General features: G+C 43.3%; 2 protein-coding genes across 4 annotated transcripts in view; both read left to right on the top strand.

Annotated features, from left to right (window-relative positions):
• Nucleotides 1-1,275, top strand: part of LOC311017658 (uncharacterized protein) — a 5,293-nt gene extending 4,018 nt beyond the window's left edge. For both annotated transcript variants that reach the window (XM_084016147.1, XM_084016148.1), the window contains one exon: nt 153-1,275. In XM_084016147.1, the coding sequence (XP_083872273.1) occupies nt 153-266 (114 nt within the window). In that variant the 3' untranslated portion in view covers nt 267-1,275. The remainder of the gene's footprint in view (nt 1-152) is intronic.
• A 7,201-nt stretch (nt 1,276-8,476) lies between these two features.
• LOC311017660 (uncharacterized protein) lies at nt 8,477-16,743 on the top strand. Of its 2 annotated transcripts, none has more exons than XM_084016152.1 (8): nt 8,477-8,574; nt 9,909-10,235; nt 10,829-11,164; nt 11,307-11,402; nt 11,675-11,770; nt 11,853-11,890; nt 11,976-12,131; nt 12,424-16,743. In XM_084016152.1, the coding sequence occupies exons 1-8, from the start codon at nt 8,535-8,537 to the stop codon at nt 12,535-12,537; spliced, it is 1,203 nt and encodes a 400-aa protein (XP_083872278.1). In that variant the 5' UTR covers nt 8,477-8,534; the 3' UTR covers nt 12,538-16,743. The 2 variants fall into 2 exon arrangements, with proteins under 2 accessions (XP_083872278.1, XP_083872277.1); XM_084016151.1 differs by having other exon boundaries at nt 11,256-11,402.
• The last annotated feature ends 1,426 nt before the right edge of the window (nt 16,744-18,169 follow it).

Below are 18,169 nucleotides of genomic sequence, written 5' to 3'. Positions count from 1 at the left end.
TGGTGATGTTTCTGTTTTTGATCCCTGAGCCAAACAGGGTTAAAGATGTTAAAGACCTATTCATGAACATACTGCAGCAACAGTAGTTGCTAGTAAACGTGGATCCGAACCAGCGACAACTCTTTGACCTCTCTTTGTTTTCCTTTTTGCAGGCTGAAGACTCAAACAGACTCACCTACTCTGAGGTGACTTTTTCCAACACCGGCTCGTCAAGCTCCTTCCGTGATGACGGCGATAATTTAATCTACTCTACTCCTCGGATCTGATGCCAGCCGCGCCGAAGACGATCCATTCTAGACAGCTGCCGCGTTTTTGAAGGCCGAACAGGAAGTTGGATTATTGCAGAATAGCGAACCCAAGTTTATGAAGCTTCACGTTTTGTTAAGCAAAATAATGAGCGTGAATGCAATTGGCCGGAAAATTAAATGCGACGCTAGGCTACAAACAAAGTCCACCGCGGTCACACAAGCTTGAGCATCGCAGGCGGACAAGTCGGCAAGATCACATCTGTGGCCTCGTTTCACCGCTTCTTAGCAACCGCCTTTTTTCAAAATGGTTGTTCATGTTTTTACTGTAGGACAAATCGCTAAAAATCTCTTCAGCTTCGTTGACCTCTGACCTTATTTCAGGCATCCGACCACTTAAAGTAAAAAAAAAAAAAAAAGTAAAAATGCTGCTCTCTAGAAGCTCCAACAGAAAGCTGGTTTGAATTTAGTAAATAATCTGAAACTTTCACACAAACAAACAAACATCTGTCTGACGTGATGAGAAGTTCTGTCCTCAGTAACAACAATCTGCTTCAGGCTGGAGCTGCTCTTACCACTTCTATCCAAGTCAGTATTATTATTATTATTATTATTGTAAGTAAGTTATTTGGTTAACAGAAATAATTTATATTTAAGTTGGTATTATTATAACAGTAAGTTATTGTTAGTATCATCACAGTAAGTTATTTTGTTTTGTAAAATATGCAGGTTAGCATGAAGGAAATCACGGTTCAGTATTTGTTTTGGCAGCTACAAATATGAAGGATTAATACTTCGGAGTAATATATAGCCATGTCGCATATTTTCATAGATACATGCCAGTTGTCGAACATCTGTATGCTCCTTACTTTTTGACCTCTTAAAGTCGTGGTTTGTTGATATTTGTATTATTGATGTTATAATTTGTAAGTGTGTTACATTTGCACCCTTTTCTACTTTGTACTACAGCTGCTGCACAAACAGTTTCCCTCCAGATTAATAAAATCCCATAGAAAATATGTTGGAATCTCCTTTGAGACGACTTGTGTCAAATAATTAGGAATTATTGAAAATATTTAACGATTATAAAGATTTTTTTAAATGTGTTAATCAGGATTATTTTTAAACTAATTGATCAATTATTATAAATCTCTTTTTAAAATGTGTGATTAATATTTCAATGAATGAACCCAAAAGAAATACCAAGAACTTGTCTGATTAATATTTCAATATTTTATTCAATAATATGTTGTGATATACGATGGCGTATACAAAGAGCCATTGTGGTTAAACATAAATAAATAAAGAGCCGAGGGGGGGGGGGGGGGTGCAAAAGTCGGAGAAAAAAACTCTAGATTAAAATCTGCATTTCTGAGAAAAAAAACCCTGATATTTTCTGAGATTTGCGAGAAAAACACTTGAATAGTCTCTGAGATTATAATACATTTCATGAATTTGTGAGAGAGAAAAAACTATTTTAGCAATGAGGAACTAGTATTTCCTGATTGCTAAATCTGAGTTGAGTTTTTTTTCTTTTCTTATATGTGTGCGTGTTTCTTTGAGCAGCGTGGTGACCGGTCTAAAACACCCCCACCCCTCCCCAACAGAGGATCATTTTCATGCATTTAATGATCTAAAGGTTACCGTGTGTCCCTTTAACTGAGTCTGATGTCTCAGAAGGGAACCTGTTGTTTTTGACCTGCATGACTTTCGGAGGCCTCCTGTGTAAACGGAGCACGCTTCTGTCTCAGAGGTGAGTTTGAGGAAATCGGGAAATTGTGAAACAAGCTGTTAAAAGAATTTTCCCGTAAACAAATAAATTCACCCAAGGAGGAGATCGGAGACAGAAGTAAAGTCGACGTCTGACTTTAATCTTGTACAAGAGGAGCAGTTACAATGCAACAACGTGTGAGGATGCTACAGAGGAAGTGCTCAAATACTCAGATGAGGACCTAACACTTGTTCTATTTTTAGCTCTTACTTTATCGGCAATGATACGTTGTGGTTTCTTTGTTTCCTTCTTTTGACAAATGTACTTATTGTAAGTCACTTTGGACAAAAGCGTCTGCTAAATGACCTAAATGTAAATGTAAATGTAAATAACTGTTGTGACTTGAGTCTTTTAAAGGCACAGGAGATAACGCGTCACTGACAGTTAACCTTCATGTAGAACTAGACATCATGACTACCAGGCCTCTGATAACATTTAGGTCAGCCATGGGGATACTAAAGTAATAAACAGTTCAACACATAAAGCTGTAACCTGAACAAAGAAAACTTTAAGACATGAGGTTATACAAAATTCTTATAACAAATACAAACCTGTCTTCTTCCCGAAGGTCTCCTGTGGAAATCTGACAAATTAACGCCGACGACAAAAGACTGAGCTGCACTGCTGCATCCAGTTCTCAGTGAGGACCAACCCCCCCGGGTCAAAGGTGACACTACAAATACAAAAGTACAAATACTTTGTTACTGTAGTCAAGTAGAATTTTCAGGTATCTGTACTTTATTTTTCTGACACCTTTTTACTTTTATAAAACAATTTTTTTACTCCTCACATTTTCAAAACAGGCTCATTACTTTAGTTTTAATGCATTTGAGGGGAATTTTATATTATTTGTATTATTAATATGATGCCAGATTCAGTTATCCATCCATCCATCCATCCATCCATCCATTCATCCATCCATTGTCTACCGCTTATCCTGTATTCAGGGTCTCGGGGGGGCTGGAGCCGATCCCAGCTGTCATTGGGCGAAAGCAGGGTACACCTGGACAGGTCGCCAGTCTATCACAGGACCGACATGTAGAGACAAACAACCATTCACTCTCACATTCACACCTACGGGCAATTTAGAGTCATCAATGAACCTACCCCCATCCTGCATGTCTTTGGACTGTGGGAGGAAGCCGGAGAACCCGGAGAGAACCCACGCTCACACGGGGAGAACATGCAAACTCCACACAGAAGGAACCCGAACCCGACCCGGGAATCGAACCCCGCTGTGAGGCGACAATGCTACCCACTACACCACCGTGCAGCCCCAGATTCAGTTAGTCTTGCAAAAAACGAAAAAATGGCAGTAGAAATGTCCTTCAGAGAGATACTTTCTACGTCCTACTTACGTACGTTTTCACTTTTACTCGTGTAAAGCAGTAGAATCCAATAACTCCAGCAGCTTAGACATCCTCCTCTCATGCTTCAACGATGTCAAATGCTGGATGTCTCAAAACTTCTTGAAATTCAATGAGGACAAAAATGAGATCATAGTTACTGGTCCTATGAACTCTACCAGCTGGGTTCATAGCAAGCTTGGGTCCCTTTCAAAAAATATAAAGTCTTGGGGTAACGTTTGATACAGATCTCTGTTTTGAGACTCAAGTAAAGACTAAAATTGTTCAGTCCTGCTTCTTTCAGCTAAAAAATATCTCCAAAATCAGATCGTTTTTATGTTCTTCAGATTTACACAAGGTTTGACATGCTTCTATTTTCTCACGCTTAGATTATTGCAATGCACTTTATGTTGGTATCAGCAAGAACTCCCTTCACCGACTCCAACTGGTGCAGAACGCTGCGGCACAAATTTTAACAGGCACCAAGAAATATGAGCACATCACTCCTGTGCTAGCTAAGTTATACTGTCTACACGTAAAATTCCGTATTGAATTTAAAATTTTAATGATCACTGTTAAAGCATTACACAGCCTAGCTCCAAAATATATTAAAGATTTATTGACCCCCTATGTGCCTGGGTGCTCCCTCAGATCAGCAAATGCAGCTCCGCTGGTTGTTCCCAGATCCCGACTTGCTGTGCAAGCCCCAAAACTGTGGAACTCTCTTCCTTCTGAGATCAGACTCACCACAACTTTACCTTCTTTTAAATCTCTTCTTAAAACCTTTTTTTTTTTAAATAGGAAAGCATTCATGATTGTGATGCTAGGCTTTTTCATTGCTCCTTGATCTTTTAATATGTTTTCCTTATTTATTTTATCCTCAGTGTTTATATTTGATGCTTTCTTGATCCCACTGTTTTATTTGTTGTTTCTGTTTTGGGTTTGGTTTTATGTTCTGTTGTTCTGGAAAGCACTTTGTAACTGTGTTAAGAAAATTGCTATAGAAATAAAGATTATTATTATTATTAAAAACAGCTAGAAAAACACAAGAAAGCATCAGGAAAACGACGGTGCTGCGTAGACACGTTTATATATATATTCCCTATTGCATACATACATGTGTTTATTGGTGGTGGTGAGAGGACCCAAACCAGACTCAAAAAGAATGCATCACACATATTTCTGGTCATTAATAATATTTAAAGTCACAAGAAGTGTCTTTGGTGAAAACGATGGAGAAACTTTTAATCTCTGCAAAACTATTCTTCTAAAGTCAATAAAACCCAGATTAATTGACGGGGTTAAAATTAAATGAATTTCTTTAATTGAATTTGTTATGAATTAATGCTTTCAATTAAAGTTGTTTTAAGCCAGTCAGATTCCTTCGGTTTCATTTCAAGTCCCATCTTTCACTAAAATTGACAGGAAGTACATTAGTGTCATTTCCGGCTAGAGAAAGTGAACTTGAGAGAGGAGCAAAGGGCAACATGGCAACTTTATTGGTATAGCACCTTTCATAAATCAAGGCAATTCAAAGTGCTTCACCGAACAGTAAAATAATACAGTAAAGGTGAAACAATTTACAATTAAAATGTCATAGAAATACAGACGAGAGGTCCACAAGGTTTAAAAAAAAAAAAAGGAAAAGGGAAACAAAAACGCTTTTGTATCTCTGCATTGAGCTTGAGAAAAAATAAGTCATAAACGTAACCATAATGTAAAGCTATTTGTTACTTTACCTTTTAATATAGGCTCCACTGGTTAGTAGCGGTCCAGTCTGAAGGGTTTCCGGGGCTTTTATTGTGAAGGGCGGGCCGGAAGGAGAGGGAGAGAGAAGCCGCGATCTCGTTGATGTTTCGCTACGGTCGTCTTGGCGCACAGAGCCGCCATGTTATTATTTAATTACATGATATGAGGTACAATATTAAATACATATAAGACATTTCAACAGATAACAGTGAAAAGTTAACTTTAGGAAGAAGCTACAAATGACTCGAGGAGCGCCGTTTTTCCCTCTTCGTCAGTTAGCCGGTAAGTTAAGCTAGCTCCTCGGGCTGTTCTCGTTAGCACTTTTGTTCCATTTTAATATTTCAACTGTGTCTGTGAAGGAATGTGTAACGTTGGCAGAGATGGACAGAGTACTCGACCCCAGTACTTGAGTAAGAGTACAAATACTACTGGTCAAAATGTACTCCGTTACAAGTAAAAGTAGCTCAGTCGACATGGTACTCGAGTAAGAGTAAAAAAGTACTTGCTTTTAAAGGTACTGTAATACATTTTGTGGTCTTAGATGTTTAGAGTAGCGTCAAGCTGCCACCACCTTTGTTAACCCGGTCTGGTCCGGTATTAGAGGTCAGAGAGCACCCACCACAGACAGATATGTATAACAATAGACAATCTTTATTTCCAATTCATTTTTAGGGTAGGGACGTCTGCACCCAGCAGACCAATGAGGCCAGCTCCAGCAGGTCAGGCAGGTACTCCACCATCCGGCGACACCAACACTGCACACAAGAGAACACACCCAACAAGGGACACTGCACACAAATCACTGCACAGCAACCAGAACAGGTATCACACTACACACCAGGGGAGCTCAAAAGCACACTGGCTCCTTAGCGACCAACATATCGGGTCGAACCCCACTCTTAACACTAGGGGGAGGCAGAGCGCTGCAAGAGTAATGAGCTGCCCTTAACGGGGCCGCTGGCACACTGACGTCAGTTCATTAAAAACCTTTCTTTAAGAAGGAAATCATATAACACTCGGACATTAACTGACAAGACTACAAATAAGTTTATATGAAAATTATTAAAATAAAGGACTTATCCTGCCCCGGTCTGGTGACGAGACCCCCCCGTGGGGTCTAGGCAATGGAACTGGGCTGTGCACCGGAGAACAGGCCGCTCAGCTGGCAGGCGTGGAGTCGTTCAGCGTGGACCGGCGTCACTGATGTGGCCGCTGCATGAGAGCACAGGTAAGGCACGGCTACTCCCCCGGTCCCTCGCTACCTAAAGGAGGTTTCTGGCCTCCCCCCTTGATACAGGACTGATCAACACGACGAACTCCCCTACTCAGCTGTCTTCACTGCCGGCAGCACTATAAACTGCGAACAGCACCCACCCACCACAGTGCCACTGGCTCCCAAAAAGCTCAGGCCGACGGCGCTCACGTCCTCCCGTCTCTTCCCCTGCCGTCTCTCCCTCTGCCTCTTTTCTTCCCCGCCACTGACCCCCGTCAGTCTCCTCCCCCTCCCAGGTGAAATGCATCAGCCCCTGATTGCCCCCCACTCCGGGGAGTTCCTCCGCCCCACGCCGCTCCCTCACTACAGTAATGTACATGCTTTTAAATGTAAAAAAGTCTTTGGGGGTTCCCAGTGGAGAGCGTGCACTGTGATAGGGTTCCTTCTTTGACAAACACAGCTTGTGTCCAATAGTATTTAAAAAAAAAAGAAAGAAAGAAAAAGAGCAGACCTGAAAGTAACGAGTACTTTTCAGCCTGTCTAGAAATTAACTTGAGTAAAAGTAAAAGTATTTGTCTTGGAAATGTATTCAAGTAAGAGTAATAAGTACCAAAGAAATCTAATACTCAAGTAAAGTATAAATCCTCTGGATATGTACTTAAGTACAGTACTTGAGTAAATTTACTCCGTTACTGTCCACCACTGAACGTTGGTAGTCATAGTAATCTTTTTTACTTTACTAACGGTGGAAATGCTTCTCATGTCGGTGCATCCCAACTTTCCAGAATTACTAGAATGTTCATGTTCAAGTTGTTGTCGGGGTGAATTGAAGAACAAACATGGCGGACCGGAGGTTCGCTGTGGAACTTATTCTGTTAATTTAGTGTTTCCATTTCACGCCACATGTTGTACTTGTACTCGGCTGCGTTTCAGGGATAACTGTTGTGCGTTTTACTCAAATACATTTATCTGACTTACTTTTACATAATAGACATAATATGATGCAATACTATACTTCTACACAGAGACGTCACTAGGATTTAGAGACAGGAGAACTGTATTAGAACTACAACCAGTGAAGAAGTCCAGCTGGTAACCAGTTAAAAGCAACAGACATTGTCTTATTCCATTCTCTTCTGTTGAACAAGAGTTACCGTCATGTTAACTTTTAGACACATTAAAGCTGCTTAGAACCTGATTATGTAAATACTATACTATGTAAATACCGTATCTAATTCCTCTCTCCATTAGATAAGCTGCAGGTCTAAAGAATGTACTTTAATTACCCCAGTTACTGTATTGGTCCAATCAGAGTGTGAGTCATGTTTCTGTCATAAAGTATACAGTAGTATAAACCAAGACTGGTTTTAAAGGTCACATTGAAATCTGACATCAATATGAACTTTACCCAAATAACTGTATTTTGTATGTATATTGTATATTTGTGGTTTATCACCACAATATGACCATTAACATGCAGTGGTTTTTAATGACGGTGGTAAGAAGGGTCCTATGAGATCCGTTTTTATTTTTTCCAGATTCCGTTTTATTTTACTAAATTCTTTCTTGTTTTTTCTATTTTATAGCATTTTTACTGAAGAAACATTCTCGTAGTTCTAATTCTAATTCCTTGTCATTCAGAGACCATACAAATGTGAATAAATATGCTTTTACTGTGTCTGAAGTCAGCGCATCTGTCGATCCACTCGTTTCACTTTCAGTTGGGAATCAATTTATTTCTGAATGTTTCTGTGAGTGTGAGAGGAGAGACGCTGGATGAAGCGATGTACCCATTAATTACACTAAAACACAGTAGAGACTCATCAGCATGTTTTTTTTTTCCTTTTCCAGCTAAAGTGCTGTGACAAACACTTATTGTAAGAGAAAACACATTTTTAGATATTTGTATAAATTGTATCCAGAGGTTGAAAAATTCCACAGAATTCCGCGTTTTACAGTTGATTCCATTTTCACTGTCAGATTCAGCGATTCCGTCCGCGTTTAACGCATCGTGGAAATGATCGGGTCCTACTGTAAAGTCATACATACATGTGCAGCTGACCTCAGGCCCTGCAGTGTAAATACAGACTGATGGAGGGGGAGGAGAGCAGATCTGAGTCATGAAATCTTGTGTTTGGAGGAGGGACTCATCATTTAAAGAAAGAAGAAGTTCCTGGTTTTGTCAGTGGAGAAGGACGAGAGGCATCAACATGAATGTCCTTCACACTGCCATCTGCTTCTTCCTCCTCTGTGAGTACACACACTTGGTATTTCTTTACTGTCTGAGTTAATACGAGGCTTTGCTTGATTGGATCTAATTCAGACCTGCCGAAGCTTCACGTGAGCTTGAAACAGCTTTAATAAGGATCGCTGTGTGGCCAGAAGACCACAAACTGTTCCAATCTACATGTTTATGTTGTGTATTGTTTCAGGAGAGACTAAAGAAAACATGAACCTGTGCTTTAAAGTTCATCACAAGTGCTTCATAAATAAACATGCATCAGGAAGGCAAACTCAGTTATTATCAGTAACTTTCCAAACAACCAAGCTAAGAAAAACAGTCCAGTGCTTGTTTTTAGGGATGCAGCTTTAGATTTTCACATATGACCAAGAAAAGTGTAGAATCCTGACATTTAAGGAGCAAATATGTGAGGAATCACTAGTCTTGTTTTCAAAAGTAAGAATCTATTTTGTTTCCTTTTTGTTTTCTCTCTGGTGTTCTGTTGCTTCACCCTGTCTGTCTGCCGGCCGACTGTGTTGCAACTTCCCAAAATTCAAAACACCTACTTTGGTCAGAAAAAGAAACAAAAAGCAGAAACGTGTGACAATGATCAGCCAAAATAAAGCCTGCAGTATTTAGACATTGGTGATGAAAGTTTCACAGCTGCTGTGGTTTGTTGCATCAACTCTTTTAATGTCTGTAATATCTTGGGTTCCTGTTTTGTCTCACCTTTTTAATGCTGATTTTAGTTTCCCACGGTGTCCTGCTTTGTTGGTGTGCCGTTACCGCCGTTCTGCTGTATGCTGTGCTTTGATGTATTTTCGTGCCTGGTGGATAAACTGTTATATATCCTAAATTAATGTCGCTATTGACGTCAGAACAGTTTTACATGCGTTTCATTATCGTGCTGCTAACAGTTTCTGCTTTTATGGCTCGCTGTTGTGTGAAAAGTGAGAAAAGAAGAGAGAAAAGCCGGGAAAAGGGGAAACTAGAAAATAAACAAATGCTGCCGGATCAGACTCTTAAGTAAAACAGAAATTTCTAATACAATTATTAAAAATATATGTTTAATAATTAAATAGAGCTGTCATTGAGCAGGGAGGGTGCAAATGTTCACAGTATGAGAAAAACAATATATGATAAGGATTTGTATTGATATAATGCGTCCATGTAATGTCTAGCATAACAAGGACAAAATGTGGTTGTCTACGATCTTCAGTCACAGACTGAACTGGTTGAACTGGGCCGCTCCCAGTGTGACTGTGGATCTGTATTGTTGTGAAGCAGGACACGTTTTGATCCGACGGCAGCAACTTAACAGAAAGTACAGACACTAAATAATGATTGTCTGTCTTTTCAACAGCTTTGCAGGATGGAAACGCTGTTCTAGTTTTCTATACAAGAACTGAAGGAGGAAATCTCGAAGTTCAGTGTCCCTCTTCTTTATCTGGAAGCTGGAAGATTTTCTGTAAGAATCAATGTAGACGAGAAGAGTTTCTCATTGCAACAGCTGGTGTCAGAGCTCAGAATGGCCGATACAGTTTTGAATGGATAAGGAGAGGAGGAACTTCACGAGGAGATGTTTTTCTGACCATCACACAGCTGACCAAGTCTGATTCAGGATTCTACTGGTGTCTTTCAAGAGACTTGATACCAACAGCCCAGCAGATTGAAGTCATTGTTGTCAATGGTGAGTTTTTATTACTTTGTGAAACTCTTCCTTCTTGTCTGAAGAAAACTTTTTTAACTGTAAAGTCGCTGATGAGCTGAAATAAAAATGGGTTTTAATTCACCTGATTGTATTAATGTGTAAAAATGAAGCACATATTTAAATCCAAAATAGAGAATCGTTTAATAATGGAATCGTGAGGTGACTGACGATTCCCACCACTACACACATTACCACTGTTTCACCTGATCTATCAGTCATTTTCATTTTAGATCAGTGGCAGAAGAACATTTTGAAGACTTTATAACTGTCACATAATTGTGACAGTTTCACAGTTTGTGCTTCTATTAAAGTTTTCATTAATAGATTTTAGCAGTTTTCTGGTATTTTTTTATTCATTCACAAAAACATTAAATAAAAGATTATACATATTTAAATTAATAATTTACTTTTCAAATCTGGACATGTAAATGTGTTTGTGCTACAAATGTCAGAATTAGTTCAATCAAAATATGCGTAGATGGTGATATTACGATGCCAGTAATCTCCCAGTGTGACTGGATCATCATCTTCATTACAGACAATGACTGTTTGATTGATCATCTTCTCAACAGCTCAGCTGTTTGGAGACGCTGCTGAAGAAAAAACCCTCAATTCCAGAACCGGAGGAGACGTCACAGTGGCGTGCTTCATACCTCGTCGTACAGGAAGCAGGAAGATCTTCTGTAAGGGACGATGTGAAAACAAGGAAGACTTCCTCGTTACAACAACTGATGACACAGCTCACAACAACAGATACAGCATCAGATATATAGACTTTTCGGAAGAAGGAGGTCTGTATGTGAGCATCAAACAGCTGACTACGTCTGACTCAGGACGGTACGCTTGTGGTCTGGAGTTACCTCCCTCTCAACCTCGATACAGCTGGTTTGAGATCCTTGTTACAGATGGTGAGTTCCCACATGAGAATGAAAACGCTCGTTGGTGTCTCTGTCCTGTCTGAAGAAAGTTTCATCTGGACTTTTTTTTTTGTATCTGCAGCTCCGACCACTTCTCAACCCGACTGGACTCTTCTGGCCATTTCATCATCAGTCCCATCAGCCTCCACAGCAGCAGCAACAACTCAGAGTTTGAGCTCCACTTCAGGAAGCTCCACACCTTCAACCACTGAGGGAACATCAACTAGAGGTAGATCCACAGACTGTGTGTGATAGATGAAGCTTTTAACGTTCGGCCGGCCGATAAACATCGACCCAGAGATCTAATATATCTAGTATCTATGTTTGAGGGGTTCTCTTTTACATCTGCATGTTTATTTCCTATTGTATGTCAAACTCAAACTGCATGACAAGGTCTCATGATGTTTCTGTATGTATTTATTTCATGTGTACAATGCAGTATACTGTCCAGGAAGTGTTGGCATAAACCAACAAGTTGTTGTTCTCCTCAAACTGCTCCAGATGTGCTGCTGTATGCGGGTCTGACTCTGGTCATCATGATCCTCGTCTCGCTGGCTGTGCTGATGTTCTGCAGGAGGCGGGCTCACAAACGCGAAGGTGAGGTCACAGGAAACGCACTCACACGGACCGGCAACTCCTCCAACTTCCCTTTTGTCACGATGCTGTTGTGTTTTTCCAGAACCTCCTGAGGAATCGCAGTTTGCCAATGTCACAGAGGTGAGTTTGGGTGGAATCTGAGACGTACGAGCATCACGAGTGTTTTTGAAACCAGCAGAGTTTAATACAAACCCCCGTCCCACAGGCCAACCGAGTGTACGAGAACATCGGAGAGGACAGAGAGCACAGGTCTCCTGTGGAAATCTCTTCAGTTCACGCTCGCGCCAAATACACCCATCCAAACGGAGCTGAAGCCAACGACGACTTCTACAGCGTTGTCACAGCAGCCAATATTCAAAATGTAAGAAAACAAATTGTAATATGATTCATCATTGGGCTCAAAAACAGCAGCATGAAAGGAAACATCATGTTGCTGTCAGAGGAGTCGCCCCCTGATGGCCTGCAGAGAGAATACAAGCTTTCAGAACCAGAAGCCCTCCATGGTGATGTTTCTGTTTTTGATCCCTGAGCCAAACAGGGTTAAAGATGTTAAAGACCCATTCATGAACATACTGCAGCAACAGTAGTTGCTAGTAAACGTGGATCTGAACCAGCGACAACTCTTTGACCTCTCTTTGTTTTCCTTTTTGCAGGCTGAAGACTCAAACAGACTCACCTACTCTGAGGTGACTTTTTCCAACGCCGGCTCGTCAAGTGCCTTCCGTGATGACGGCGATAATTTAATCTACTCTACTCCTCGGATCTGATGCCAGCCGCGCCAAAGACGACCGTTCTAGACAGCTGCCGCGTTTTTGAAGATCGAACAGGAAGTTCGATTATTACAGAATAGCGAACCCAAGTTTATGAAGCTTCACGTTTTGTTAAGCAAAATAATGAGCGTGAATGCAATTGGCCGGAAAATTAAATGCTACGCTAGGCTACAAACGAAGTCCACCGCGGTCACACAAGCTTGAGCATCGCAGGCGGACAAGTCGGCAAGATCACATCTGCTGCCTCGTTTCACCGCTTCTTAGCAACCGCCTTTTTTCAAAATGAGTGTTCATGTTTTTACTGTAGGACAAATCGCTAAAAATCTCTTCAGCTTCGTTGACCTCTGACCTTATTTCAGGCATCCGACCCAAAACACTTAAAGTAAAAAAAAAAAAAAAAAGTAAAAATGCTGCTCTCTAGAAGCTCCAACAGAAAGCTGGTTTGAATTTAGTAAATAATCTGAAACTTTAACACAAACAAACAAACAAACATCTGTCTGACGTGATGAGAAGTTCTGTCCTCAGTAACAACAATCTGCTTCAGGCTGGAGCTGCTCCTACCACTTCTATCCAAGTCAGTATTATTATTATTATTATTGTAAGTAAGTTATTTGGTTAACAGAAATCATTTATATTTAAGTTGGTATTATTATAACAGTAAGTTATTGTTAGTATCATCACAGTAAGTTATTTTGTTTTGTTGTTTTGTAAAATATGCAGGTTAGCATGAAGGAAATCACGGTTCAGTATTTGTTTTGGCAGCTACAAATATCCATCCATCCATCCATCCATTTTCTTCCGCTTATCCAGTACCGGGTCGCGGGGGCAGCTGCCTGAGCAGGGACGCCCAGACTTCCCTCTCCCCGGACACTTCCCCTAGCTCCTCCGGGAGGACCCCAAGGCGTTCCCAGGCCAGCCGGGTGACATAGTCACTCCAGCGTGTCCTGGGTCTTCCTCGGGGTCTCCTCCCGGTGGGGCATGCCTGGAACACCTCCCGAGGGAGGCGTCCAGGGGGCATCCGATGCGGATGCCCGAGCCACCTCAACTGGCTCCTCTCGATGTGGAGGAGCAGCGGCTCTACTCCGAGCTCCCCCCGTGTGACGGAGCTCCTCACCCTATCTCTAAGGGAGCGCCCCGCCACCCTGCGGAGGAAGCTCATTTCGGCCGCTTGTATCCGGGATCTTATTCTTTCGGTCATGACCCAAAGTTCATGACCATAGGTGAGGGTAGGAACGTAGATTGACCGGTAAACCGAGAGCTTCGCCTTTCGGCTTAGCTCTCTCTTTACCACGACGGACCGATACAGCGACCGCATTACTGCAGCCGCTGCACCGATCCGCCTGTCAATCGCGTTCCATCCTTCCCTCACTCGTGAACAAGACCCCAAGATACTTAAACTCCTCCACTTGAGGCAGGAACTCCCCCCCGACCTGGAGGGAGCAAGCCACCTTTTTCCGGTCGAGAACCATGGCCTCAGATTTGGAGGTGCTAATCCTCATCCCGGCTGCTTCACACTCGGCTGCAAACCGCCCCAGGACATGCTGGAGGTCCTAGCTCGAAGGAGCCAACAAGACCACATCGTCCGCAAAAAGCAGGGATGAAATCCAGTGGCTCCCGAACCAGATCCCCTCCGGCCCACGGCTGCGCCTAGAAATCCTGTCCATAAAAATAATGAACAGGACCGGTGACAAAGGGCAGCCCTGCCGGAGTCCAACATGCACCTGGAACAGGTCTGACTTACTGCCGGCAATGCGAACCAAGCTCCTGCTCCGGTCATCCAGGGACCGAACAGCCCTTAGCAGAGGGCCCCCGACCCCGTACTCCCGAAGTACCTCCCACAGAATGCCACGAGGGACACGGTCGAATGCCTTCTCCAAGTCCACAAAACACATGTGGACTGGTTGGGCAAACTCCCATGAACCCTCAAGCACCCTGCGGAGGGTATAGAGCTGGTCCAGTGTTCCACGGCCAGGACGAAAACCGCATTGTTCCTCCTGAATCCGAGGTTCGACTATCGGCCTAATTCTCCTCTCCAGCACCCTGGAATAGACTTTCCCGGGGAGGCTGAGAAGTGTGATCCCCCGATAGTTGGAACACACCCTCCGGTCCCCCTTTTTGAATAGAGGGACCACCACCCCGGTCTGCCAGTCCAGAGGCACTGTCCCCAACTGCCACGCGATGTTGCAGAGACGTGTCAACCAAGACAGCCCCACAACATCCAGAGACTTGAGGTACTCAGGGTGGATCTCATCCACCCCCGGTGCCTTGCCACCGGGGAGCTTCTTAACTACCTCGGTGACTTCAGCCCGGGTAATGGGTGGATGAACCTCTGAGTCTCCAGCCTCTGCTTCCCCAATGGGAGACGTGTCAGTGGGGTTGAGGAGATCCTCGAAGTATTCCTTCCACCGCCCGACTATATCCCCAGTCGAAGTCAGCAGCTCCCCACCTCCACCGTAAACAATGTTGGTGGAGGGCAGCTTCCCCTTCCTAAGGCGCCGGATGGTTTGCCAGAATTTCCTTGAGGCCGACCGATAGTCCTCCTCCATGGCCTCCCGAACTCTTCCCAGACCCGAACTTTTGCTTCAGCGACCGCCCGTGCTGCAGAAGCTTGGCCTGCCGGTACCCATCAGCTGCCTCGGGAGTCCCCCGAGCCAACCAGGTTCGGTAGGACTCCTTCTTCAGCTTGACAGCATCCCTTACTTCCGGTGTCCACCACCGGGTTCGGGGATTGCCACCACGACAGGCACCGGAGACCTTACGGCCACAGCTACGAACAGCCGCGTCAACAATGGAGGCAGAGAACAAGGTCCATTCGGACTCAATGTCCCCAGCCTCCCTCGGGATCTGGTCAAAGCTCTCCCGGAGGTGGGAGTTGAAGACCTCCCTGACAGAGGGTTCCACCAGACGTTCCCAGCAGACCCTCACAACGCGTTTAGGTCTGCCAAGTCTGTCCAGCTTCCTCCCCTGCCAGCGGATCCAACTCACCACCAGGTGGTGATCAGTTGACAGCTCAGCCCCTCTCTTCACCCGAGTGTCCAAAACATACGGCCGGAGGTCAGATGACACAACCACGAAGTCGATCATTGACCTCCGGCCTAGGGTGTCCTGGTGCCATGTGCACTGATGGACACCCTTATGTTTGAACATGGTGTTCGTTATGGACAAACCGTGACCAGCACAGAAGTCCAATAACAGAACCCCACTCGGGTTCTGATCGGGGAGGCCGTTGCCCACGTGAGCGTTGAAGTCCCCCAGTAAAACAATGGAGTCCCCGGTTGGAGCACTCTCAAGTACCCCTCCCAAGGACTCCAAGAAGGCCGGGTACTCTGCACTGCCGTTTGGCCCATAGGCCGAAACAACAGTGAGAGACCTATCCCCGACCCGAAGGCGCAGGGAAACGACCCTCTCGTTCACCGGGGAAAACTCCAACACATGGCGGCCGAGCTGGGGGGCTATGAGCAAGCCCACACCAGCTCGGCGCCTTTCACCGCGGGCAACTCCAGAGTAGAAGAGAGTTCAGCCTCTCTCAAGGAGTTGGGTTCCAGAGCCCAGACTGTGCGTGGAGGTGAGCCCGACTACCTGTAGCCGGTAGCGCTCTACCTCCCGCACTAGCTCAGGCTCTTTACCCCCCAGTGAGGTGACATTCCATGTCCCCATGGCTAGAGTCACCGTCCGGGGATTGGGTCGCCGGGGCACCCGCCCAGGACAGCCACCCAAATCCCACCGCACCGGCCCCTTCTGAACCCTCCTGCGGGTGGTGGGCCTACAGGAGGGCGGGCCCACGTCGCTCTTTCGGGCTGTGCCCGGCCGGGTCCCGTGGGCACAGACCCGGCCACCAGGCGCTCGCCTGCGAGCCCCAACCCCGGGCCTGGCTCCAGGGTGGGGCCCCGGTGACGCCAATCCGGGCGACGTGAACGTCCTCGATTTTAGCTTCTTCATTAAGGGCTTTGGAACTAGCTACAAATATGAAGGATTAATACTTCGGAGTAATATACAGCTATGTCGCATATTTCCATAGATACATGCCAGTTGTCGAACATCTGTATGCTCCTTACTTTTTGACCTCTTAATGTCGTGGTTTGTTGATATTTGTATTATTGATGTTATAATTTGTAAGTGTGTTACGTTTGCCCCCTTTTCTACTTTGTACTACAGCTGCTGCACAAACAGTTTCCCTCCAGATTAATAAAATCTTTGAGATGACATATTTATATTGTTGGCTTAAAACATCAAATATTTATACTCAATTTCATGTTGAAAATATTTAACGATTATGAAGATTTTTTTAAATGTGTTAATCAGGATTATTTTTAAACTAATTGATCAGTTATTATAAATCTCTTTTTAAAATGTGTGATTAATATTTCAATTAATGAACCCAAAGGAAATACCAAGAACTTGTCTGATTAATATTTCAATATTTTATTCAATAATCTTCTCAAAGTGCTCTTGTACTGGGGGTTCTTACAAGGGTTGTACTGCTGTGATATACGATGGCGTATACAAGGAGCCATTGCGATTAAACATTAATAAATACAAATTTTAAACAGAGCTGATGGAGGGGGGGGCAAAAGTCGGAGAAAAAAAAAACTCTAGATTTACTCTAAATTCTGCATTTCTGAGAAAAAATCCTGATATTTTTCTGAGATGTAAGTAGTACATTTACGAGAAAAAAATGTAATAGTCTCTGAGATTATAATACATTTCATACATTTGTGAGAGAGAGAAACAAATTTAGTAATGAGGAACTAGAATTTCCTCATTGCTATGACTTTGGGAGTTTTTTTCTCTTATTGTTTCTTTGAGCAGCGTGGATCTGAAACACTCCCCTCAGTGAGTTTTTTTTATTTTTTTTATCTCTCTTTACTTTCCATTTCAACATGAATTTCCAAATCCATTACATTATCACAAGTCATTAAAGCTGTGTGCTTTCTCGCCACATGATGGCAGTAGTGACTCACTGTTGAATGTAGAATACTGAAGGGCCACAGTACACTGGTGTTACCAGCAGATGGCAGTGTTTCATATGAAGCTGAAGTGTGTTGTCTCAGTCAGTAAATACATTTTCTCACAGGGTGTGACTGTTGTTGCTCTCAGTGTATTTCTGTCACTCATAGTGTTAGTTTTGAGGGGAAGCTTCTCTCTTCTATATCTCCATTATTGTTTTTTACACTATCTGGAGATAAAACCGACCAGACACAGCTATATTTGGTCAGAATGTGTCTCCAGTATTTCAGGAGTGATGCAGCCGTGAGGTGCGACTGTGGTCTGTTGGCTTTAAATAGTGTTTTTAGAATAATGTATGTGAAAACAAGCAAAAGGTCATAGTGATTAAGGCTGCATGATATTTGGGAAAAAACTGACAAACTGCAATTTCAGCAGCTACAGATAAACGTAGCACATTTAAAAGTGGAATATTTCCCTTTGGAGATGCGGTAGAAGAAGTAGAAGAATAAAATGGAAACAAACTCTCTCTGCTGATCTTGAGACCCCTCGGATAATCACGTTTCTCTCCGCTAGCTCACATTAGTTCACTCTCTGTCCGTCAATGAGGGAAAATGGTTTAAATTCTTTAATGGGATTCCACAAAGAGCCTCCACTGATATTTCATCAGGGTATCGGGAGGCCG

This window comes from Eutrigla gurnardus (genome assembly GCF_963514095.1).
Source record: "Eutrigla gurnardus genome assembly, chromosome: 8".
Taxonomy (NCBI): Eukaryota; Metazoa; Chordata; class Actinopteri; order Perciformes; family Triglidae; genus Eutrigla; species Eutrigla gurnardus.
Note: the sequence above shows the minus strand (reverse complement) of the source record. Positions and strands in the feature narration are given on the sequence as shown.

What these genes read in the sequence shown, in the direction of transcription:
- LOC311017660 (XM_084016151.1), top strand. Translation starts at nt 8,535, where the DNA reads ATGAATGTCCTTCACACTGCCATCTGCTTCTTCCTCCTCT. An exon ending in TGAGGGAACATCAACTAGAG is followed by an intron (nt 11,403 to 11,674) that starts GTAGATCCACAG and finishes AAACTGCTCCAG; the next exon opens with ATGTGCTGCTGTATGCGGGT. An exon ending in AGTTTGCCAATGTCACAGAG is followed by an intron (nt 11,891 to 11,975) that starts GTGAGTTTGGGT and finishes CCCGTCCCACAG; the next exon opens with GCCAACCGAGTGTACGAGAA.